This window comes from Danaus plexippus, chromosome 20, assembly GCF_018135715.1.
Source record: "Danaus plexippus chromosome 20, MEX_DaPlex, whole genome shotgun sequence".
In the NCBI taxonomy this organism is placed as follows: Eukaryota; Metazoa; Arthropoda; class Insecta; order Lepidoptera; family Nymphalidae; genus Danaus; species Danaus plexippus.
In genome coordinates, this window is record NC_083550.1 from 3,356,296 (window position 1) to 3,383,406 (window position 27,111).

Consider the following 27,111-nt stretch of genomic DNA (forward strand, 5'->3'; position numbering starts at 1 on the left):
ACCCAGGTTATACGAAACGTGAACAAAAAAAATATTGTTCGATAGCTTAACCTTGTTACTATAGGTAGAGTCCTTGTGCGATTACTTTATAATGATACATTTAATCAATTAACTGTGTAACTTTTGTATTTGTAATATATTTTTGCCGTACTTGTACAATATTTTAAATTTTATCTTGATTGTTAATACTGAATAAGAAAAATCTTTTATTATTCCTGCGAGTTACAGCTAACTAAAAGTAAAGAGGATACCTATTATTTTTTATTGTCTTACTACAAAAAATGTTTTATATTTGACTATCGTTAAGTTTTCTGACACAGTAGGTAAGTACTACTAGGTAAGTTTTTGGTGAATTCCAGTCGTAGAATTTAAGGCAAAGATCCCGTGTGGTTGGTTCTATGCTTAAATTATTTCATAAAGGTATGCTGTAAATAACAAACAGTGTAGATAGTTATTTTTTTATTCAGTTAAATAAACATGTCAATATTACAAAAATATATCCCAGTATTACCTTAATGGATGAGTAACGTTAAAATCGTAAACATTTTTACTTCCTAAATAAATACACGTTATTTTATTAAATACACACTTGACATGAATGGAGAAGAAATAATTATAATTTTCACACAATCCAAATTAATGGCCGACTGCTGGTCACCCACGGTAACAATTGACATTGTAATTTATAACTATTTCCGAACGCTTCTTCTCATAACCCACTTTGTGGTTTTGGCCTATGTTTTTGTGAATTATAAAATATGTTTGTGTTGTACTTTTGACTAGTTTAAGTTTATACAAAGCATTCTTTGTAGTGAAATCATATAATGGTGTCATATTCCTATGTGTGTGTTGTGAGCTAAGTTGTTTTTTAAAATTAATGGAGTTGAAGGTCTGGGTCGAGGGAATACAAAGGATAGTTTGTGGGGTGACGGAAACTACAACCTGTCAGGTCAGTCGTTTATTATGACTCAAGAATGTATACCTTTATATATACCAAGAGTACGTAAAGCTAAATAGCCGACGCTTTAAAAAGACCTCAAATAGAAAACTTTATTTACTCTTTTGTCTATTTACGTAGAGACGACTGGAACGTGCGATATTTATTACGTGCTAATTCTTTAAACATTTTCACTTTAGGATGTAGTTTTTGCTCTGGCACATGCCACTGGCAAAGTTGGCAGATTCACATTGATAGAACGATGGAGAAATAACGAGAGACTGTTAGCTCCACAAGAATATCCTTTAAAGGTATGTGTTGATATACACACTTATTTTCGTGTATATATTTAGCAACTAAATATAATATAAAAAATTACGATTACATTTAGAAAGTCTGTTTATCGATGTTTTTTTTAGATTCTGATGAAATGGGGTGAATACTCTAATGATATACAATTTATACTAAGAAGATCAGATAACAGCAGCAACCAAAAACCTATACAACCTACCGCTAACTCTAGATCTCCCATTGGAAATGGGTTGGTATATAACATGATGTAATTCTCTATAATATAACTTTACACGAGTAAAATATATTTCAATAATGAACTGAGGTTTATCTATGAGATAAGAGAGTCTGTTTTTTTTAATATTAGTGTTATGAGCTAAAACATTTCAAAAGATAGAGCATTATTCTGATCAAATTCAATTCTTGTGTTATTTGAATAAAAAAAAAAATTGTCCCACATTTTGTATTCCTATTTATTTTAATATATAATATATACAGTACAGTTAATGATAAAGAAAATTATAAACCTAATTCCCATCTCATATAATGTTACCACCAGGACTAACACAGATAAACAAAGCTCACCGAGCCAAGCAAATACTCCCATTAATAATGTAAATACCCCCAACCCGGTGGGTGTAGTGAAGGGTGTTCAGCAAAAATCACCTGACTCTAATAGTCCAGTACTAAAAGGTGTACCACCTTATAGGTGAGTTTTATAATATATATCTTCATTCAAATATTAGAAGCTTCTGGAATGGAATATTCCGGAGCTAGATAGTTGGAATACCATTTTATAAATTTCAATTTAATTATGGTAATCTTTATTCACATGTTAGGACTTAAATCTGGGTTCTCTTGCCTAAAAAGAGCACATGTTGTCAATGTTTGTGTAGTATGTAACAACTTCAGAGCATGTTTTAAATTAAATTATTTGTATTTGATATTTCTTTCTTGCTTTTTGTATTTTATGATAAACTTAACCAATATTTATTTTATTATTTAAGAAGTCATAAATATTCTTTTCTTAATAATCCAGGTTCTTTGAGATGGTATTTGAATATTATTTTTTTCGCTATTGTTATTAATATATTACGTTTTTATGCCTTAAACATTATTAATAAGATATTAACTTTTTATTTGTCAAAGATATATCACATGTATCATTCCATATTTTTATATACATATATACTTTTAAGGGATCCCCCGCCCCCGTACCGTTCACCACCACCGCCAGCGCTTCGCAAGTCACCGAACGCTCGTCACATGTCACCAGTTAATAACGAGGAGGAACAAATTCCTGAGGCAGTCAGCTATAATAGCCAGTATCGGGAATTAGTGTCGCTTGTTAACTATCAGAGAGAAAAGTTAACCGCACAACAGGTTGACCTTATCAAGGTTAATTTTAATTTTCATATGGTTACTGTTACATGTGACAAGTATTATAAGTACATATTTTGCATATTTATCATAATTTATTACAGTAATATATAATTTTATTTTAGTATGATGCTGAAATAGGTTTCTGGGAGAATAAAGGAAGAGAACAGGATCGGCAAGTAGAGTTGTTGCAGCAACAAATTAGTTCAGCCGATAACCAACTTAGATTAAGTGCTGAGCAGGTAATATTGACAAATAATTAACTTTCTTCTAGTGACAATAGTGAAGAAAATATTTAAAAAATGGAGATTGTGTAATACAGACATTTTATATACAATTTAATTCTAGTTCATGATATAGTATAGACAATTTTTTTTTTTTTTTTTGAGACTATATTTTTTAATTTTATCAATTTAAATAGGTGCAAGCATTAAATTATGTAGAGGAGGAAAGCGAAATTGTTAAACAGAATGAAAAAACACTGAAATCTGAAATAGTGTTAGTACGATCAAAGCTGGCGAATTGCGAGACTGAACTGTTGCAGTGTAAGAACAAAATAAGAAAAATCATGGAAGAAATACATAACGAACAGCGTGTTATTAATTCTCGTCAGCAAGAGAACAGGTGATTTTAGAATTATCACAGATAAAACAGAAAAAATTAAATACTAAATATTAGTTATCTGTCAATCAAGTTCATTGTCGTTTTGTATATACTATTTAATTGTGGGTGAACAAAATAATGGGTTGTATTATTCTGCAAATCAGTGTGAAGGCAACTATAGAATTAATAAAAATAGTGTTATAAGAATTTTTATCAACTTTCTTTGATATTTCATAGCTTAAAATCTCTGAGCATTATTTTTACTCAAATTGATATTACTAACTGTATGTTAAAAGTAGATTGAATGACTACAAAGAAAATTAATTAAAAGAAAGTCTGTTCAGATAATTATGAAAGAGATTTATCAACAAACGTATCGTTCTGAAACCTGAGTATTAATAAAAATTTTACTCTTTTAGTAAATTAATAAAGTATATTTTCAGACAGGCCTTAGAACGTTCAATGTTAGCGGAAATGGAAAACTTACAAACACAAATTCAACAAGCCAAACATGCAACTGAAATTAATCATCTAACCGCTGAAAATTTAAAAAGAGAGGTAACATATTATTTAGGCTAATATTATGGTATTGTAAAGTATACATTAGTAGAGAATATATTTTTCACACTTGTTAAATATATGTTGACAGCTTAAATTGGGGATTTGTAAAGATTTTCTTTTAATTAAAATATTTAACAACACTATATTACCGTCTTAACAATACTCACTGCATAATAAACTTATAACACTGATGAGGTTTTATATGTCCCTATCCATATGTACAAAAAAGTAAAATTATGTATTTGAAATAAGTTATAATTAATTAAACAATTATATGTGTTATAAAAGTATTTTTTCAATAGGTAGGTGTGTTGGAGAATGCTATAATGGAGAAGAAACGCCAGGTTGAGAGGCTAGTGCAGGAAATGAAAGAAGCAAATCTGCAGAGTCTAACGGGCAGTGTCGATGAACTTAGACATCCACTTGATGGTATTACATTTTATTGCCACAGTTTAAAAAGAATTTGATGATGAGACACAGATTAAAAAATCATGACATCTTTAAGCACATTGATATTTACATGTTTTAGCAGTTACTGAAGTCTCAACATAGTCAATAGTTTAATTAAATTCACATATACATGAATAGTTGAAGTAATTGAATACTATAATATTGTTTTTATATTTATTAATTTAATTTTGAACAAGCTAACTACCTTTTTAACTGGCAGTCAATTTTTCTCAAAGATTATGCATGATAATTACATATTGAATATTTTCAGGTCTATGTAAAGCGGGAAGTGCGAGGAGAATAATAGGTTCACCGAGACAGCTAGAAAATGCAGCACCGACTAACAAGAATCCACATGGTGTTTGGGTTTGAATGCAAAAAAAATTTTTTGGTTCATTAAATGTACAATTGACGCTACGGTTTACAATTAGTTTGATAGGTTAAAGGAAAAAGAATAATATTCAGATATTTTTTTTTTAAGACTATGAATATGTAATTTACTGCCATAGATTTTTGTGTGAATGTTGTGTTTATTTAACCGTCATTTAATTTATTATTAAGTTTTTTTTTTTTTTTCTAATTTATTAGATTGTGTTCAAACTAGTGTCATATTTAATGTTTGTCACAAAATAATGTAGGAATGTTTTTATAAAATATAAGTATTATTGTCTTGCCACCTATTTAGAGATTTTGTGGCAAAATTTATTGTTAAGGGGACAAAGCTATAGTTGAATTTCGATTTAAAAGTTTCAATCGAAGCATTTAATTTTGTCATTGGGTTATTTTTTTTACCGTTGCTATGCATTTAAAATTACACTTGCATTGTAATGATTTGGAATCGCATATATTTGGATATTTTTATTCAGTTTGACATTTGTGTACATAAAAAAAAAATGTGCCATCGGTGTGTGAATATTTTCAAAGTGCATTAAAATCTACATAATTTTGTAATACTACTATACTATGATCTTGCAATATAGAAGTAATTTATTAATAATAATAATCTAGTCGGAAATATAAGCCATTGTAATAACTTATAGACAATTTCGGTGATTACGGCCTAAAAATGTTTCAAAGCATGATATATTCAGAATTTTTATTTATAGATTTGTATTGATTCATTGTACTCTGCATGTTTAAATAAATAGACAATTTCTGTATGCATATACAATATATATTGAATTGAAAAAATGCAGTTGTAATATTATTTATTTATTTTCCCGCTTTGTGTGAAATAAAACACGGTTTTATTTACAATCTTATATTTAAATTGACGAAATTAAATCTGTCATTTCAAACCGCCTTAGTATTTTCTGTACAGAACTTATAAATGCTGCTGTACTTGTGTTATATTATGTCAACTTACGAAAACAGAAAATACATTTGAATAATATTTACAATTAAAATTGACAGTAAATATTAAATAAGACGCATCCGTGTGTCTATCACTTTCACCAAGCGATAATTTAATTATAAAATCTGTAGTATATTTTAAAAATCCATCACATAATAAATACTATGTCAGTTAGACAACAGTCTGTTTCCAGGCACCTTAGACGAGATGACAATGTTACCATAGAAATAAAACGGTCGTTGATTTTTTTTAGTAAACAAATAACACTGTTCAAATTTAATTATTTTAATTTTGGAAACCGAAATCCATTCAAAATAATTCTAGAATCAACTAAATCATTTGCTAGATATAAAAAACTAAATACGAATATGAATTTTGTCACTAAAGAATATTTTTTTAAATTATATCAACAGAACACTTAATTCTTTGTCATCTCACTTGTCTAGTAATCACTATGCTTTTTCCTCTTTTTCTCTGTTATACCGCTCTAATTCCTTAAGGAATTGTCCCTTGGGTTTCATTATATTGGGTCTGTCACCACGGCATTTGGGACAAAACCATTTACCCTTCGGTTTTGTTGTGAGTGATACACATGAAAAGTGGAACCATTCTATTGGACAGAGATCGTTGTCACATAAAATCATCTCACCGAATGAGATCTGATCGCACAGACAATATCTTGGTTCATCGGGATCAATAGCATCTGTTTCTTCTGGTGGTGTTTCTGATCGTTGAGCCACTTGCCGAGATTTACGCTTTTTCTTCTTGCCTATACCTAAACATTTATGTATATTTTATGTAAATCAACAAATTAGATTTAATGTAATACATGAAGTGAGTCAAGCTTTAAATTAATATATACTATACAGGATAAACAGATGTTACTGATACTTTGTATATTTTGACATATATGAGAAATTGAATTAATTTATTATTGTAATTACCTTTTTCATAAATGCACATAAATATGTACATGGTACATATACATTTTTTTTTTTTATTTTTCTTTGATTCTGTTTGTTACCCATAATCAAAACTAATAATAAAATATATTACTATTCTATGTGGGTTAAGTTGTAGGCACAGATGTAACTTAAAATTGAGCATGTAATATTATACTCAAGTATGTTCATACCTTTCTTGTGTGTTGTGTTGTGGGTGTGGCGTTCGCTATCACGTTCACTTGAGTCTGCACCGTCAGTCGCAACACCAGCTGTAGTTCGAACACGTCTCGCACGTTTTGACCAACGTTCGCCTGAAAATGGTATAAAATATTGTAATTATGCTTGAATCCTAGATGAATTATACCAGTAATGAATTTTACCTCCTGATTTATCTTTGTCTGACTTTTCTTTCTCTTTCTCACTAGTTCGTTCTGGTGGTGCTGGAGGTGTTGAATGTCGTTGTTGCACCTGTTGTGTGTTTGAGTCTTTCTCGTTTGATCGAGACTCCGAAGCTGGGGTAGGTTCTTCTTTACTTGTACCATTTGTGTTAACTTCTAGACAGGAAACTGAAAATTCCAAACAGATGATATGAAAATTCTAAAATTATTCCTAATTAATAGAGTGAATCTATTAATATGGTTAGCTTACTTAGTTTCTTGTGATCAGCATCAAGGGACCTTTGTTTATTGTCAATTAAGTCTTGAAGTAATTGCACAACCTGAAGCTTTTCATCTCCAATTTCCTGTGCTGCTACCAGAGCTGCCTGAAGGCGTCTGGCTGCTCTTCCTCGGCGTCTTTCATCGGTATTTGGTCCGATACATATTGAGAGATAGGATTCAGCATCTCTAAGGCATTCTATTGTACAGAATAAAACAAAACTTAATATCTGATAGAGGACAAGAACAAAAATCTGAATATAAAAATACTGAATGAGAACTATGTTACAAGGTGGCCAAAGCGTAATCAATGTTACTTAAAATTACTACCTACAGTCTGGATCGTTAATTAGGAACATATTTAGTCAAAAACTGCGAGTCGACCCGACTGTTAAAGATGGAGCTAAAATATAATAATCAAACACATAAAGCCTTTATTGTGACAAATAGATATATTACATAGTGTAAGCAATACTCAAGAGGACAAAAAACGGCAAGAATAACTTTTATTACCCCTGTAAGTCACATCTAATTCTCGCATACGCGATAAATGTCGTTGCAAGTCATTAGGAAGATTTTCAACGCAATCCAAGTAATTTTCAACGTAAGTCGCTGAAAGCAATGCTTCCGTAGATGTTTGGTTTAACATGGCTATCAATTTCACACAGTTTTCATTATAAAGTAATATTAAGAAACGAAATATAATTAACTTTCAAAGCGAATAACAAGTTATTGCGATCAAGCCGTCAAACGTAAACTATAATGCCATAGACAATTAGACAGGTTTATTTCAGTTTAGTAATTCCTTATTTAGATAAATAAAAAAGTGTATTATTTATAAGTACTAAAAAATTAAAAACAAAAAGTTTAGAGAAAAGTAGTACTGTTCGTTAACGAATTATATTAAATTATAAAGTTAATTTATTAATCAATATTTCAATGTGTATATAGTGCTGCTTTTTTAATATTAAATGTAAACCATTATAATCGAAACTTGAGAATGTAGCATATATATCTTATGTATATTAGTTCTTCCCAAATAAATTTGCATTTAATGCCGGCCACACACGGTACAGTATCCATGCGCAAGTATACTGTAACGCGTGTGGCCGGCATAAGATTCTAGAATGAAGCAGTCGCTTACTCACAACGTTTCTTTTGTATTCACTAGATGGCTCTTTATAATTTGTCATTCTTATTGACATCTTATCGCCAATATAATTTTTAAATCTGAGTCTTATTTTTAGTAAATATCTCTAATGTTTGCATATTAATGAATTTATGTTGTTTTAGATCTACCAACATATGTAGTTCCTAATTGTGACTTCAGTCGAGACTGTTAAATTTTATTTCATTCAAAAGTTAAACCCGGATCGTGTCTCCTTCATTCTACACGACACTGGCAGAATATACTGTGCACGTCTTTGCACGAATGAAGGCCATATTATAAAAAAAATAAAAATTTTAAGTTAACTATTGATTTTCTTTTTTTATTCTTATATTCCAATTATTAAGCTTGGATTAAAAGTGAGTTTCTCATGTCCTAAATCAAAAGGTTTGGTTTGCATTTTTTTCTAAAGCTTCTCAGTTCAAGTTATTGTCTATTTTTCTACTAAAGAAAACTATTATTATTCTAGTCTATTTGATTCAGAAAAATTGAGTCCATACAGGATCGGTATCTTCCTGATACCAGAAGATTTTTTATTTGTAAAGGACGCGATCCGAAATAAAATAACTTTCTTATTGAATAATTAACTTTGATTACGTATCTTCAGTACTTAAGGCTAACTTAAAATTTGGGGGATAATTAATCGAAAATGTGTAGTTACCTAAATAATATATTTCTGTATTGTAATAGATAGAAATAGACCAAAATTAATTTATTAAATTTGCATTTAAGAACAAAGGGAATTAATAATTCTCAATCATAACACACACCATTTACAGCAGATTCGACACCTACATTGGGTTCGCCCACATTGTCTTTGTCATGAGAGTAAACCGAACAACGACAGTTGGATCTAAAAACTTAACTATACTGGCACGATACATTTAATTTTTTTTTCTCTAAATTTGACAAGTGAAAAATCTGCATGACTTTATAATCAGTTATATTTAAGTAATTGTATTTTCCGTATCAAAATTTCAGTTAAATTAAAAGTGTTTAGTGAAACGCCAATGTCATCTACTGTTATTTACGTCGGGCTGCCGGAAGACTCGAAGAGCAGTATTACAAAGTAAGTTCAACAATTAATACGTAAAAAAGGATTTTTAATGACAGGCGTGTAGAAGGCTCAAGAGTAAATAAGCTGGTTAAAAAATTTTCTTCCTCGAACTTTTGTGATCCGATCCAATGACCAGACAAGTTAGATATTTTTTCTTCTAGAATATTTTGAAAACAAAAATGCAAAGTAAAATCTTTGATATTTCGTGCGCCACAAAAAATCTTTATTACCGTCTACCAAAGTAGCAATGGTAAATTTATAACACTACACCTTATAGTACACTCAATGTATACGTCGAATGTCTGTTTAGGAGCAAGAGTGTCTCTTGTTTCAAAATTTATTGCGAATTAAAACTATCGCTTTAGTATATCGCTGTATGTGATTTGTAAATTGCCAGATAGTCTCCACGTTAGAGGGCAATGAAATGAGTATCACTGTTGTATAAGGACTTTAAGACTTATAGTAGTTTTATTCAGTGATCATAGAAACAAAGTATTAAAATCGGTTTTGACAAACAATGAAAACAAAATACAACAGACATTTACTCAGAAATATATTATCTGTAATAAGGTGAAATATTAAGAAATAAAGTAATTAATAACTATACAATTAACAATTAAAAAAAATATCTCTTGCGTTTTCGTCTTCTACGATGTTTTGTATTTACTACTTTTGTATATACTTATTTTTATATATTATTGTATATACGACATTATTTGTATAAAAATTTGTATAGTAACTTCAGATATTCTGAGACACAAAAACTTGAAATAAAAATTTATTTGAAGTTTTTGTGTCTGAGAATATCTGAAGTGTCTGAAAACAAGTGTACTGAAATTGTGTATGAGCGATTACGCTCTAACTATACAGTTCAGTTTTCCGGTCGAAATAGATAAACATTATCATAGCCTTTATTCTTATAACTGTGGTATAAAATCGCAAAAGACAAATGCACAAATATTGTTCTATATATATATATATATATTAAATGTTGCGTGAATTGTCCATGACCTGCAGTTGAACACTTTATTATAATAAAAGTTTTTTATCTCGTCCCTCATTTTTATGTTACTCACTGAATTGGGATAAAGTGTCTGAATAATTTACAATCTTTGCGAAAACTTTTACATCCACTAGACAGTCAAAATCAACGTGTTGAGACAGCGGCCGATGCGACTCTTATTAAAGTGTGGCCATAGATTTTGCAACTGGTGACACTTGTGATCTCTCATAGACACTAGATGTATACACTATACTCGTGTTATACACTATAGTGTACCATAAGAAATTAAGAGTCAAAAACAAATAAAATATATGTAAATTTAAGTTTAATGAAGTTGTCTATGGTAGTATAATTTTGTTTTAACATAGTCGACATATATCGAATTGTCAAATAACACAAATTGAGGAGACATTGAAAAAAAATCATTAAATATTAATATGGAAAGTTTTATTAACTAAATAATCTTGAACTTATAAAAAAATATGTAATTTTCATTGCACTATAAATCTTATAAATATGTTGTGTTAATTCGGTAACTCTGTCTATTTAAACAAGGATTTATAATTTGTTGTTCTAGATCAATCTATGTCTTGCGACTGTTGTGTAGATTCAGTGAATAAATGTTAGGTCTAATTGAAGGGGTGGGCGGTAGAGATTTATACTTTTGTCTGTAGGCGGCAGTCTCCTTGAATATCTTCATTAAGGAAACAGAAGATTTGTTCGAATCTCGTATACATCCAACAGGACCTCATTAGCCCACTTATTTCTTGTACCTTAATATAATATGTTCAAGCCCAACAAAGCGTCATGTTATACGCCTATAATACATGTTTCAAGGCGAACATTTATTAACAAGCATCACGCAATTTTTTCTACAATAATTTAGCCAGTCCTCTTTATAATTGATCAAATAGGTAGACCAATACGACTCATAGATAAAATTTGCAGAAAGCGTAACAGCATTGTCTTATATATTAAGCCAGTGCAATGGGCTTGTTGCTTTGATAATTATTCGACTCAGCCATTTGCGTACAATTCAAATAGTGAAATAGTGAAACAATAGAATTGTATCCTTTGGCTCGCGAGAAATTAGCGTTCCAGATATATTGTTTAAGATATCCTATTCGGTATGATATTTTCGACTTGCCGTTAAACATTTCCGCGCATTGATTATCTCGGCAACAATGCATAGTAATGATGTAAATGTGAGTGTTATTTTGTCTGTTTGTCGGTCAAATATTTTGGTTGAACTGATAGAATAATTTGAATTAAATTTGTCTTTTATATATTATCTTAAAAACGCGGTTTAAGAGAATAATTTAGGCGCAATACGTGGCATCCCTGTGAGCTCTTGGCAAAAACTAATGTTCTATAAATGTCACAATAACTGCAACTATATTAAAATGTGGGGTGCACATCATTAACACTGTTTTACATAATAAGATTATGACAAGCTCCGACGTAACGCTGTAACTCAATAGTTTTCCGGGAAGCCGTGCATCCATTATGACAGGGGCTGTGTCTGGACAATGATTGCGGAGACGTCTCTGGTGAAATAAAAAATAAACACACCAGCTATAGGCTATTGTTTTCCACATCGATTTTTTTTTTTAATATTCTTAATCCCTTTATAAGAGCTAAAAAGTTCAAATATTTTTTTTATTTCTATGAGTGTTAATTGAAAATAATACTTCTTAAAAGTCATTTTGAATATAATTTGTTTTAAATATTCAGCCAAAGATCGTGACGGATAATATAAGATCGTTAACACCGATATTATTTGACACAAGCTCGACACGATTGAAAGCTTAGCTCCCCCACAGTTATGCATAACGCCATAGACAATACAGTCGCTCCCTCGCGGAAGGCCGGCCATTGCATACTTCGCTACTCATCTGCACCCCTGGTACCTATTACGCTATGAATAATTCGTTATAAACTTGAAGTTGTAAAAAAAAATTCTTTTACATTTCAAATTAATTAATTAATTTTGATTCAAACAATTACTGTACAATAACGCTTTTGGATATTCTGTCTGTGATCTTTGACTTGTTCTGTGTAAGATATTTTAGATATTATGTTTAAAACCTTTCTGGTATATATAGTGTGAAGGTAGGAAAGAAAATTTAGTTGATATAAAAACAGTATTACCTATGTATTATGGATGATTACAATAAGCCAAGGTGTGTATTATTTATTCAGTAATAAATTGGAAACTAGGTTTTAAGGCAGGTGTGACGTGATGTTCCACTGACATCCCGGTCGTATATGGCCGTTTGTCCTGAATAACTCGCCTGTGACATATCTCGGCCAATCCATTTAGTTGTGGCGACTTTATTCAGTACGTTTTTGCTCCGAGTACGAGTCCATAGAGAAGGAAATAATATTTTATAAAACTTGAGGTGTCAATATGCCGCTATCGTCATTTGTTAAGTTTCTTTCACTTAGAAATCGATAGCTATTTATCTGAGAGTAAAAATAAAGCCTCTTACATGTATGTATTTCATCTATTGATTTAGTATTTTTTTATCTACGCTAGAAACTTCAACATTTTGTTGTTATTATATAATAATTGAGTTTATCTAATTATATACAATAAGTGAAAATAATATTGTATGTCATTTGTCTCCCATAAAAGCTTTTGAAAATTTAAACTTACTTTAGCAATATGTGTGTTTTAATCGTGATATCTTGACGGTAGTAATAATTAAGTTTTGTATTGTCAAGTTAGCATCATTGATATAATAAGGTTTCAATGCATAAATATATAACTATAGATGTTAAATAAAAATGACAGCCATAGTGATGTTATTTTAACAGATAATCGATACGTTTGATGTAAAGGTTGATTGTAATGTCATTTCCCATTAAATAATTGTTGCTTATTTGTCCGATCGCCCCATCTTTGTTACAACTCCATTAATTAGTCCTCTCAATAGATTAATAAAAATAGTTAGTGTCAATTAAATTGTCGATGTAGTAATAGGTTTAGTATTTATTGGCTGATCAAAAAGAGATATGGTTTTGTTCTTCTTAAGGGTTTTTTAATAAACAAAATGATTGATTTTATAATGAGATGTAAGACTCGCGAGTTTTGTTCATTTAAATGAAACTAATATATTTCGTATATACTACGCGAATTTTATTATTTTAAAACTACATTATCCTGACGTTTCGGTCACTTTTCAGCAACCGTGATCACGGGCAGATGAGATGTTAAAAAATATAATATTCTTTTATTTTCATTCTCAATTGGCTTTGAGAAATTACAAATATTTATTACATTAAGAATATTAATTTAATCGCATTTATGCCCATAAAATCTTTAAGTATATAAAACAAGAAAAGTTATTGTTACATAAAATATAAGAGTCTGATAATTTTATACGGAATAGCCTCGTTTACATATACAATATGTAAGATTATCGGTTACTTACCCTATCTATTTATAAAACAAATAAAATTTAATTTCCCCTAAGATTAAATAAACTGCTATAAAGTCGTCGCTTTTGATTAGAACTGTAATAATATAATTATTTTATTGCAACCTCATTTTTGCAAGTTCTTGTAAGATACTGATAAGGAAAGTTATGGGAGTCCATCCATCAAGAGATTGTAATAGTTGTCACATAGCATCGTTCACACCTATATAACCTCCTTGAGAATTCTTGACAGATAGTTTTTATTGGTTTTGTTTTAAAAGTTGCCAGTAGTTTTGTTTTTATTTGTTAAATTCCAGTTACTGTTAATAAACCGTTTTGGTAAGAAAGAAATATTCTTTGTATTAAAAGCTAATAAAAGTAACTATTTTATTTTGACGTTATATTTTGCTGGTATGTGAACTGTGTATTCACTTTTTCTAAGATAGCAATAGTGAAAAATTGGTTTAGAAGGTTGCTTAGAAGGAATACTTCATAACATAGGACCATCTATGTAGCATATACGAGAGTGACGATAGTATATAACTAAGGAATTTACGTACATTGGATTGCTTTTACCGCTAATAAGATAGAGTGCAACCCCGAAGGCGATAGACCATCGAAGAAACATACGTCTAAGTAACTTGTATAATAACTTACTGTCTAACACAAAGGCGGATAACACTTTCGAATTTGCCTAAGTAATAACGCCGGTACCTATTCTTAGTAAGAGTTTGCGTTGCCGACGTAAATACAGACAGTTTTAACGCACTTTATACTTTAGTCTTCGTCTATAGTTTTAGCTAATATTCAGGCAGCGAAACCTAAAATCAATTGGCTTTACAACCGTTCCGATTCTAGGAATACAGTTATTCATCATCGTAAATGAAATCGTTTTGAACGTAACCGAATCAGATTTTAATCAATTTTGTCTCTATTCGTCATGGCTGTGTTTAAAATGTGATCAGCAATGATATTGATATTAGAACGTTATCGGGGATATTTTTTTATCATTAGTTTTTTTGCGGGTAGATAGCAAACGAATCACAATTGAATTAAAATATTTGTTACTTGTATCAAACGTAAGGATGAACATGAGAAAGTATTATGATACGACAATAACTTTAAAATAGCATTTTTGTTTATCTCTAGGTATAGTGCTGGCAAATGCATGTTTTTTATCTATGTATTAAGCGGCTCGTTAAGTTGACTAAAACCCGTTGTAAATACAAAAGTTTATAGGGCCGGTTATATATTTGAATTTTCTTAATGGAAATCAACTTTTTTGTTTACTTATAGTAATGTTACTTGAATAATAAACATGACAATAAGTCATCGACATTGAATATCCTCATCTGTAAAATTATTTATACGCAAAATGATTTGCAGAAGCGGTGGGTCGTTACTTCTTTTTTCAAAAGTTCTATATACAAAAAAATATTTAATATAGGCTTATCTTGTTATAGAACAATAAGTATATAAAAAATATAGTAGAGAGTGTAGTAATTTTGATGGGTCTCGCTTGGCTGGAGGTTGTCGCGCCGGAAAATGACGAAGTTTCACTTGCGCTAATGATCTATAATATTTGTTTGCAGCTCTTGCACACGATACTATTGAATGAAATATATAAAAATATTAATATGAATGAGCTTCTTATATATTTTTATACACTAAATTTGCCTCTAGGGATGATAGTAGAGATGGTTAATGTTATAAACATGATTTGGAATGTAACTAACGTGGTTCTTGCTTTTTATTCTTACATGCTAAATAAAAATCTTAAACCAGATTTTTTTATACATAAAACATTCTTATTATTATAAAAACAATGTTTTTTATAGAGTTTTACATTTTTTTATTTTGCTTCACATTATGATTTCTGTGACTTTTAACTATGGCGATAATCCCACAAAATTAAAAATGTCACTCTTGGTTAATGAAGGGTCATTGGTAATAAAAACATGGCAAAGAGAAATTTATCCAACCTGTATATATTTACGAATTAAAACACTCGATTACATAACTATTACAACAATGTGTGTGCATGTGTCTGTGTGTGTGTGTGTGTGTGTGTTTTCAATTTAATTCGTTTTTTTTTAATGGATGTAAGAGCCTATCTAGCTTATCTATCTGAAGGTTCCTTAAGAACTCCTTGATAAGAAGCTACCGTGACTACTAGGTGTAGCCGCTGGTTTCAGTGCGATTAGCAAATTATTGTTAGTAATTGATTTGTGCCCTCGAGTTTGTCCGTTCTGGTCAAACGACTTCTCATTTTCTCTATACATCTCAGCAATTTTATATACCATTTGTATTTACATTATTTTTTAAAAATAAGATAACATTTTTGCTAGTATATATTTTTTTTAATGTTCTTTGTCAAACCTGTCCAAGATTAATCATGTTCATCCTATCCCTAATTAGGCCGACTTCATCAGCTGTGTTGTATAGCGTTGATCATCTGGTATCTACTTTGGAAGTGGAGAGCTCTGCATGCAATACATCTGTACGGGTTAAAGAGAGAGGGTTAGTGATTTTTGTGATATTTAAGTATTGTAGAGGATATGAAAAGCGAGAGAAACTCGGTTAAAATATGTAGAATTTAGAAGTTGCAAAATCCTCTTGGATAATTTTCTGCCATCTGTATCTTGTAGGATATTGCCATTAGGATTTTGTGTTGCAAAGGCGGGACCCAGAAACATTGTTTTTGGCAGCGAGCCAGCTAGGGTTTTGTACTAGATTTGAACAAGATTTCGGGTCGATTGTTATAGCGTATCAGTTCAGTGACCTACTTAAAGAGCTGTTATTAGTATGACACTTTCAATGTAGTGAGAGTGTGTTTCTAAGAATTAAGTTTTACAATTCTTTTAACGCCAATGTACTTAGAAAGGGCCATCGAGTGTAAAGAGGCTTTATAAAAATCAACCTCATTAAGTATACAAGAATATGCCGAATTGAAAACACGGAATGCGAACTTGCAACCGTCCTGTCCCAGGCTGGTACGTCCCAAATTATAACGATCGATAGATAAATAATAGCGTGATTGATGATCCGATCACATTCATTGTTCACGTTCGTGATCACTGACCTCATTTTTATGATGTATTCGGGACATGCGGAGAGGATGTGTTTACAATAAATCTCAACAATATATGTTGTTTTAAACGGCGTCCTTTCGTTTTCCTATTAAGTACGTAACAAGGATGGCGAATCTATTTAGATCTTGCGGAAGTAGAATACTTTTTACTTCGATAAAAGATTTCTAGAAATACACGCGTTTCGGAGATGTAAAACATAGAGTTATGTTAATTTTATAGAATCTAAGTTTATCCATTGTAACTTACTGCTTTTACCTTCAATCGAAAAGAGGTTAAAAATAAAAAATAAAAAACTAAATCTTTAAAAAAAAGATGCTATTGTGTCTCTTCTACAAATAAAACATATATAAAAGCATTCAAATGGAACGTACATTATAGGATTTTATTCTGGATCGCCTTCATAAAATATAACAAATAGGTAGAGTATAGGTACAGGATATAACGGTTATTTATTAAAAACAAATCTTAAGTTACCGAACAATATACCAGTATATCAAACGAGTATACTTTTGATGGAATTAGATCTTCCTGGATTGAAACTGGTTAATTGTAAGTCAATTGTCCGTTAATTTGGTATAACTTGTCGTACATGCTAATGCAATTATGAATACATTGTATGCACATGCGTAATTTACCCATTATGCAAAATAATTCATATATTACAAATGCAGAAGTGCTTAAATTCGTCTGTCTGTTTGTTGTGGATATATATTCATTAGAATTAATAATCCCGTTTTAGTAAAATTTTATATGAGTGTCGATGAAATCTGTGAGAATGCATTAAGTATAAAGATATGGCAAGTTTAGTCTCGGCCATATACTGTATAATACTGCAACATTTAAAATGTTATATATTCTCTTTTATATTTTATATATAAAATAAATTATAATAAATTTTATGACCACTATATCAGTGAGATGTTTTATTTATGTTTGTTTATTTAAATTTATAGACATTTATTTACCAGATATTCAAAGTGGGTATAAGTTGTGATGGCAATAACCGACTCGCGTTACACACACCGGTAATATTGTCAATCGTGACCGTGAACACTTGTCGAACAAAATATATCATAGCTTAGAGGCAAATATAATTTAACTTCTACCCAATATGTAAAGATGGTTTTGCATATCGTGCAATGATGTACAGTACGTTATAACGTTAGATGATATACGAACCACGCACGCATTGTACGTCTAACAACTTGAAACATCGATGTTTATGTATATAAATTTAGGGGGAAACGGCTTCGGGACATTTTATCGAGTTCTGGACTGTCCGACGCAGTTTCTTGTGCGTGACGTCACGACTTAGCAAAATAGTGCCTTGATGAATGTTTGACGCTTGCATTTACAGTTAGCAATTTACGGTCTGTGGTTAGTTTTAATACAATCGTTTTTATTTTGTCCATTAAAATATACTATTATTTTTTTACTCATGATTACTGAACGGTTTCGTAGTTCAAAATCATTCTCTGTTAAAACATAGAGCAGCTGGCTAGTCTAATATTAAATTTCCTTTATCGGCAGCCGGTACTTTGAATGCAAATGTAATTGATAAATCAATTTCCTCAAATGACGAAGCAGTACAAATAATGACCTTGTTTGTAGAGAACTATTAATGTATATATGTGCATTCGCTTTTCATCTTACAATACAATAGTAACTAAATGTAACCACAGTCATAAGATTTAGAAATTTGTTTAATGTGTGCGGTTTTATAATTTTATTACTAAACTATCTATTGAAACACACATATATATAAGATTAAAAGTTTGATATCAGACGATTGCTAGTGAGTTTTGGAATTCGAAGGCACAAAACACCAGGCGGTAATTGTCCATTAGTAAATTTATAACATCTAAAACGAGATGAAAGTGTCATCTCGTTCGCCCGTGATCACGATTGCTGTAAAGGGACCGAAACATGAGGATTATATAATATGTACAAAATAATAAAAAAACGCATTGTATCCGAAAAACTTGGTAGCATTAAAAAAACTATTCGTTGTTTTAAGTTTTCGAATTGTTTTTTTTTTTTAATAGCGAAGGTATAGCTATGTTACGAAAAAAGTGATCGGAATTTTGGTCGTGTTATACAAAAAAAAAAAATATATACGAAAATTTTCATACGTGAGATTTGTCAAAATACTATAAATGCCTTTTTAAATAACCTTTTTTCTAACTTTACCACTTCTAATATTTTTTTTCAATCATCGACATAAACATAACAAGATATCTATTATTTCGAACGCTAAATTTCTCTTATCTTTTAGGATCTTCAATTGACTCGTTTTCTATTTGAAACGATGAGTTATTGTGTTTGCGGTTAAGCAGTCTGTCTGTTTAATTTTGTGGTCCATTGCTAAACTGTATAAATTTTGGTTAACAAACTATATAAGTTATCACTTGAAACGCGAGAGTTAATTCGTTAAATATAATCATGATAATAATAAAAATTGTTAGTATAGATTAGTATAAAAAAAATAGTTAAATTGTTTGACAATTGAATTCATTTTTTTTTCTATCGATTATGTTCTTCACACATATTTGCATCTTTTCTATACACTACAGAGATGTTTTGTAGTGCACTGTATATGTTATTTTTTTTTTTAACCTAAAACACACCGGCCGTGTGCGAACTACTTCAGTTTTTGAAGTCATTGTTTTTTTTTTCAATAGTATTATTGTACTAAGAATTTATAATATTTGATTTATTAAATGATTTATTAGGCACGTTAATTTTTTTGCATATTCCTATTTAAATGCCATCTCAAGTTTTTACGAGAGAAAAAGAATAAGAAATCATTATTTTTGATGATTCTGTGAGTTTAGTGAACTGTTAATTACTAACACGATTCTCGGTGAACCGAATCTCTAACGGTTTCCTAGGCTCTTCAAAATTATCTGAAACTTCCACTTGAGAATTTTTGTTTACATTTCATACTCGGAACAAGTCGTTTCTCCTAATATTAAGTTATTTCGAAACAACGAAGAGTCGTTTTTTTTTATGTGTATTCCATGCTTTATATGTCGTGTGAATTTTGAAGGAGCTTATAACATTTTTATTCTGCAGCAAATTAAAAAACGATAATTAATTTAACTTCAAATATATTGAGAATGGAGCTGTTTATTGTAAAATTCAACTTTATTTAATAATAAAAATATAGTGAATAATGTAAATTTAAAGTATTGTGTGAAGGGTAGCGATGTTCACGGTCGGATGGGTGGAACTTTCGTTTCTGACGCGATACTGTATCGAATGACAATATCGGATGACAATATCGATACGAAGTTGAAAGTTTATGATGTATTTTGAACGCTTTTATATATGTTTACGATGATTTGTGTATATGTCTATGTTTGACTAGAGTTTAACTTAAGCAGATCCAAACAAAAGTTGTATGTTTACAGTGAAATTTAATTTATTTGGACCAGGATAAGTGTGAAACCTTCTAAACCGGAAATCATGCCCAACAAACACCTTGGCACTGAATTACGTGTGTTAGTGGGACGAAGGACTTCTATATCTGGGATTCGTTCTTCCTGATTTATCGTTACGGTTACCCCTATAACCGAGACAGACTGTAAATGTATGGATGTATGTACTAAGCTCTGTAACTGAGATAACATTCCTTTTGTTGGTTTAGTTACTTATTCAATCCTTAAATTCCTTGTTAGCTACTTAAATCGTTCGGATGATCAAAGACCTTAAGTTTTAGTATTGCTGTACTATATGGGAGGTTATTTGGAAAGTTAGGTTTTTATTATGACACATTCTGTTTTGTACTACATATATGTTTGTGTATATATAAAATTAATTACAGCTCCGTAACTGAAATAACTCTAATTCCGACATCTGGTTATGGGCCGCTCCGTAAATGAGACATGTTTATTTATACCTAGATATCTTATATAGAATAATTAATTAAGTGAAACTAATTTCCAGGGTCCCAATGAAGTTTCTTTGTACCAGGTTTCACTGTTTACATTTTTTGTTTACTTTATCAGAAACGTTTAATGTTTAAAACCCGTTATTGTCCCTACAATTTTCAATATACAATACTCTGGTAACTTGTAAAATAAAAATAGCTTTAAAAAAAGCGCAAGTCATAACGAGATATTTTATTAGGATTTCCATTTCCATTCATAGTTATCATGACCATTTGTAAAAGTTAATTTAAACAGTTTAATGATATATCAAACCATTCATTCCCATTAATGTATCACTAAATCCACTTTACTGTACTGATAGTCTAGAATTTTATCCTAACTACTAGTTTCGAAAACTAGACACCGATAGTTCAGACGTCTTAAGCTGTATACATGATTATAAGTATATGCGACTTTACATAGAAACCGGCGGTTTTTAGTATGACCATTCAAATACGTATTAAGGCTAGCCATCATAGCACTAAGGGCAATAAACTTGGGTATCATTCTTAAGATCAAATGCATTGCTGATTGCTTGACAAATTGATTGATTGCTGGGCTTCCTCTTTGATCAGATTAATGTTCCTGCGAGATATGGGATTGTATTAATTGATCGGATGCCATAGTGGTTTTGAAGAAAATAGTTTAATTAATAAAATATTTACGGATAGACATCCTCTTTTTGATACTTTCATATACGAGGTTTTAGAATCTATGACGTAACATAGACATTTCTGGAAAATGTTTTATTTTAATTAGAACGTATTTAATGTTAATGTATCATTAAAACAATTGTAACGTTTTATTCCAATTCATTCGTAGTCAGCTTTCAAAATACTTTGAAAGTCTGTGATTATAGTAATTGAGATCACAGCTAACAATTACAATAAACATAGCTTCGGTACTATAATTGCATGTCAGACATATAGAGATCTCTTTCTTGACACTTATAAGAATATAATAGTTAAAAAAAAGTTACATACATAATATTGTATGTATGTAACTTTTTGAGCGCGTGTAGTAGAATACTTAACCCTATAGCTGCTTCACAATTATTGATGAAATCGTTTATGTTGATAAGTTTGAATCGGAACAAAATTTAATTTTTGATGCGTTCGACAACGTCTACTAGTAACTAGAGCATGTTAGGATTGATGTTGTCTTAATTATCTATTAATTAAATATAAAATTGCAGAATAAATTAAAAAAATGCTGATTGATAATTGTGTCAAAGTAATTACGTGTGTCCTGAATAAAAATACAAATTTTGTACTTTTTAAAATAATTAATAGATTTAATATTAAATTAATTTTTAGGGTTAAAATTTCCGCTACAAATATGTCCATAATCACTATAAATGTTTTTTTGTTTAATTCCCACATACTTTCAAATAACTTTTAAAATTACTTTCATTTGGAGTTTATTGATCTATCAAAATTATCTAGAAAACATTTATAGTATAGAAAGGTTGGTTTTACTAGGGTACCGGATGTCTAATATAAATTATACTACGGTTTTGTAGGATTATTATCGTCCGATACATTTCTTATCCGTCCTCGCTGTGTAAACAAGAATTAAATGTTTTGACGTTAAGCGGATTAAATTGCCCGTTTCATGGCAAATTGCGTTCATATTAAATAAGACAAATGATACGTAAGGATCTTCTACGATACATTGAGAAAATTTTTTTCTTAGATAAATTATAACGATGTTACCTAAAACACATAAACAATAAGTCTATAATGTTATGGCAAATTTTGAATGTCGGTCGAAGAAAACTTTACCTCTATGAATTTAATTTTTTTTATTCGTATAATCTGTATGTATAATAATAAATCTCATTTTTATCTTACAAAAATGTTTTTAAATATTACGTCAAAGGTTCTTAATTAAATAAAAAAAAAATGTAGAAACTTAGAATATTTATAAAAAATTAAGACTACGTCTATTTTAGACTTTGTTATTTCATTCTCTTTGTTTATTTAAGCTATGCACTTCTTGCTGAACGTTTGAAATAACTGTCACTTTTTTTGACAGTTATCTGTCAGTTGTTCCGACAGATTGCACAATATCAATATCGTTAAAAGGGATTTCGTAACTCTAAACTAACGTTAATTATATTTTCATTTAAATACTTGTTTTTGTTTTAATCAAGGAGCTTTTAATAAAAATCCGTGAATTATATTCCTTACTCACTGGTAGGAGTGATATCTTTGATAACAAAGAGGACGTGTGTCGTTACTAGTCAGATAGCAATCTTTATTTTTTCAGTACAATTACTAAATACATATATAAAAAATTTATAGTGCAGTTAAAAATATGTATATATTTTTTTAGTTACAGTCTATATATATATAATTGAATAAATACAATTAACTTGTTCTCACTTAGCTAAACTGATAAATAAGATATTAATCAGACAACTATTAATATTTGTCGTTTATGTTGCAGTGTTATATTTTGTTTATAAAAGCCTTACATTTGATCTTTCTATAATTCGTTGAATATCAGATCAATTCTCTTTTTAATGATTTCTTTTACTTTAGAATATATTATGAAAATATTAACAAATGTATTCATTAAATGTCTATGTGGTGTAGTTATTGTACGCGTAAGTATTACAATAATAAATCAGGGAACGAGAACAAGTGGTTGATTCAAAGTCTTGAGGGCTACCGCCTACAAATCATGGCAATCTCTTCATCTCTTGCTGGCCGCTCTTTGGTAACGAAGCGAATAGATTTATTAAGAATATCGCATCGACGCCGTCTAGGACCTGAGTGTTTTGTATCTCTGGATTTATAATACTTGTGATCCTATTGTTATGAGATTTCAATAGCATACAGTTATGTGTAGGAATCTTGATTTTTTATTTGAGAATATATTTATATATGGCTTCTCGTTTTCGTTTTATTCAGTATGTGTTTCAAAATTATGGGTGCCCAGCCCACTATGCTCGCAACGTCCGAGCACACCTCGACCAAACGTTCCCAGGGAGATGGATTCCGCACTTAGTACTAATAGGGCCCTAATCAGAAAAAAATATTAAATGTTAAAGTTTTTGCCAAAAAAACTCAGTAGTGTTTTACCATTCCTAAATCAGCATTAAGTAGACCACTTTTTAAAATTATTTGCTAACTCGGTGTCATCCAGTTTTTTTTCACACCAGCTGGTCAAAGTTAGTGTTTGTCTTTTCACAAGGTCACAAGGATTTGATCTAATTCTGTTTCTCATTTTTTACTACATTCTATTATACATTTAAAGGAATACCTTAAAATAATACTAGATTAGGTATATTTATAATCATCATTATTCGGGAAATTTTCTTTCCGATTGATTTATCGAGTTCGCGTTTTCGTGTATGCTTAGGACAAGTTTGCAATGTCATAGAAAATAAAAAGTTTTGCTAGTTTTTCAATTAATCATCTTCGTTAGTACTATAATTTGCGAAGAAATGAATCAATGAATGTATAATTGAAAAACTGTAAATGCTTTCGTAGCCTGAAGATGTCGACTCGTACTAAGCATACTGATTCTATTTTTTTTGTGTTTAAACGTATTCATTTTGTTATATTAAAATGTTCATGTCTGTTTAATTTCTTCATGTTTTGAAAATTTATCGTTCATATCTACTTTACTAACCTACATTCATTTAATAATGTATTAGTGAATATTACGAAAGCGTTAGAAAATAGATAACGTATATTATAAAGATGAAAGTTAGGATATATTTCTATTTTATGTCTTATTCGCCTATTTTAAAGTAAAATAATAAACTGAATGAATAAAAAATATTGTAGTTTTTGATTAATTTATACATTTATATTATATATTTTCCATCTAAAAAGTAATTTATAATGAAAATTAAATAAATAATACCAGTAATAATAAGCCAATAATAATAATTTTTTTTTTAATATAATGTTTTGGTAATAGTTCAATGAAGACTCGGCTAATGAGTCCACATCTAGTTCGCGGAAGCTCGCAGGCATTGGGTTCCGTAGCTTATTTTAGTCCATACAGCGTTTCACTAGGAAGCGTCCTATTTAACCTCTTTGTTTCTCGGTATATTTCTGTTTACGAATTTCGTAACTTTACGAGTCCATCGCGCTCTGACGGTACGTTAAAATGTTGACGGATACCGCTGTTATTATTCTACCGTTCAGCTTCACTGTTCTGATTATGCTCTAAATAACTGTTCATTGGTAACGCCGTTAGTTGTACTAATAATTTAATCAAAATTTTAAGTATTTCACTTTTTTTAATGTTTATTATTTTATCGATTTTAACACTACCTCTAAGTGTGAATTTTTCTCGTTCCGTCTAAAGAGATTTCTAATGTCTCATTTACTGTGGTATCTTCGGACCCGCCTTAGGATATTTATGTATTTAGGAACAAGTGACCGGAACAATTGAGCAGTGTTAAAAAGAGTAAATTTGAAATCTGTTCACCTCTCCCGTGCTACGTCCATCACACACCTCAGGACATTGTAACATTATCAGCGCTAGGATTATACAGATATACATATGACTAACAAACACACGCACATACAGACATACATACATACAGAGATATAGAATAAGTTGTTTTGATTTGTCAAGTATAAATATGAATTATAATTATAAATATGAATTATATATATTTTTATTATTATCCATTGACATACCTACTGGGATGTCTTACTAAATATACAGTGAAATTCTATAGCATTAAATTTCTGTATCAAATCAATACATCCGTTAAGCATACGGAGTGAAAATTTGTTCCGTTACTAAAACTGTGTTTGTTAAGGAAGCTACAAGTAACGTTCATGCACTTTGCAGGAGATAGCGCCGATTGGTGATACATTAGTTAGTATCGCACACGAACGAATTACCGACCTATACACCTTTCCCACATTAAATTCAGAAGCGGACGATAGAAAGCTATGCGCGGAGTATAATTATATTTTAGAATATTGAGATGTTCAGCAATAACGTATATGGCCGTGTGAAAATCGCACGCAGTTACTGTTATATATCTGTATGTCATATAACATACGCATCAGCTTCATTGTTTATTTAAAACTCCTTTCTGGTAAAAAAAATTATATATTTTGTTTTCAAACAGCGAGAAAGCTTTTTGAAAGTAATATTTACAATTAATTGCTTATACAAAATTTGATATTGATGCGGCCATTGTTAATATAATTATTTCTGATAATAAAACGTCGGATGCGGTTGTCGGTTTGTTCATAATTAACGTTCGAATCTTTAAATTTAATGTTGCTTTCCACAGATTATGTAACGATTCGTGATAGACGGATACTATTAAATTATAAAACATGTATAGAGGTTTTAAATGAAAGTTAATGCAGCTCAAAATTTAAGAAAAGTTATCGAAGAGATGTATATATTTTTTGTGTATCTTAAAAAGAATACATATTTAACTTTGAGTAACATAGTTTTAATCACACTAGTAAAAAAATGTTGGCTTCGAAACTTTTTGCACACATTGACAAGTCTTTCTGACGTCAAGTGATATAAATTAATAAAATGTTATTCTAATTACAATGCAAATCTATAACACTGGAAAATTTTATACAAATCTTAGTATTCACATATGTTTGTGATTCGTAATTAATGTTTGCACTTTTGAGATTTAATTTGTAACGCTTTATGTTTATTTTTAAACGTATTTAATATTGTATATTTAGATCTAGAATAGATAAGACAAAGTTTGATCGAGAGTGAACGTTGTATTTAGTCGCAGCGGACGCGGCGTACTATCCCTAATGCTGTTTCTCTTACGCAACGAAATTTAAAGAGCCAAATCAATATAGATCGGTAATTTAGTTTTATGATTGAAAGTTCACTGATTGCAGTGCTTTGATTATAAATAACATATTACAATTATATCTCGAGAGGAAAAACTTGTGAGTTTTAATGATAGCCAGATAAATAAATAAACATTAGTATTGTGGTAGGCAATTTGGGTCAGATGTCATAACGTTATGTCCAAATAGCTTTTAATATGTTCAAGTGAATTCTACTTTGCTGTAGTTATGAATAGGTTCTTGAAAGCGAAACTTTAATGGCAATGTTTTTGTTTTTTCTATATATATTATATGAATTTTATTGATCGATTCCCAGTAGGTTTTTTGTAGGGCCAACTGCTCATGTACAGTTAAACGAGAATGGCAATCATAGCACGTGGCGGATTGAGAAATTATTTCCTTTAAGACTCAGCTCATTTAATGCGACTCAGCGGAAAATGTAAAT

At 30.2% G+C, this 27,111-nt stretch overlaps 3 protein-coding genes across 6 annotated transcripts in view; 2 read left to right on the top strand and 1 right to left on the bottom strand.

Moving 5' to 3' along the window:
• Positions 1-495: 495 nt before the first annotated feature.
• Positions 496-5,479, top strand: LOC116773953 (ras association domain-containing protein 8). Its single transcript, XM_032666548.2, has 10 exons — positions 496-949; positions 1,138-1,248; positions 1,357-1,478; positions 1,788-1,937; positions 2,428-2,626; positions 2,734-2,850; positions 3,030-3,232; positions 3,655-3,769; positions 4,075-4,201; positions 4,494-5,479. Exons 1-10 carry the CDS (start codon positions 878-880, stop codon positions 4,592-4,594), a joined length of 1,317 nt encoding a protein of 438 aa, XP_032522439.2. The 5' UTR covers positions 496-877; the 3' UTR covers positions 4,595-5,479.
• LOC116774036 (inhibitor of growth protein 1) lies at positions 5,468-7,935 on the bottom strand. The gene is made up of 5 exons (XM_032666643.2): positions 7,690-7,935; positions 7,169-7,375; positions 6,901-7,086; positions 6,712-6,831; positions 5,468-6,351 (listed from the first exon to the last, which is right to left on the bottom strand). The coding sequence occupies exons 1-5, from the start codon at positions 7,823-7,825 to the stop codon at positions 6,029-6,031; spliced, it is 972 nt and encodes a 323-aa protein (XP_032522534.1). The 5' UTR covers positions 7,826-7,935; the 3' UTR covers positions 5,468-6,028.
• A 1,224-nt stretch (positions 7,936-9,159) lies between these two features.
• The window catches only part of LOC116773936 (microtubule-associated protein Jupiter), an 81,280-nt gene continuing 63,328 nt past the window's right edge, over positions 9,160-27,111 (top strand). For 2 of the 4 annotated variants that reach the window (XM_032666519.2, XM_032666520.2), the window contains exons 1-2: positions 9,160-9,413; positions 16,245-16,346. In XM_032666519.2, the coding sequence (XP_032522410.1) occupies positions 9,355-9,413; positions 16,245-16,346 (161 nt within the window). In that variant the 5' untranslated portion in view covers positions 9,160-9,354. The remainder of the gene's footprint in view (positions 9,414-16,244; positions 16,347-27,111) is intronic. The other 2 variants (XM_032666523.2, XM_032666522.2) reach the window with 2 other exon arrangements.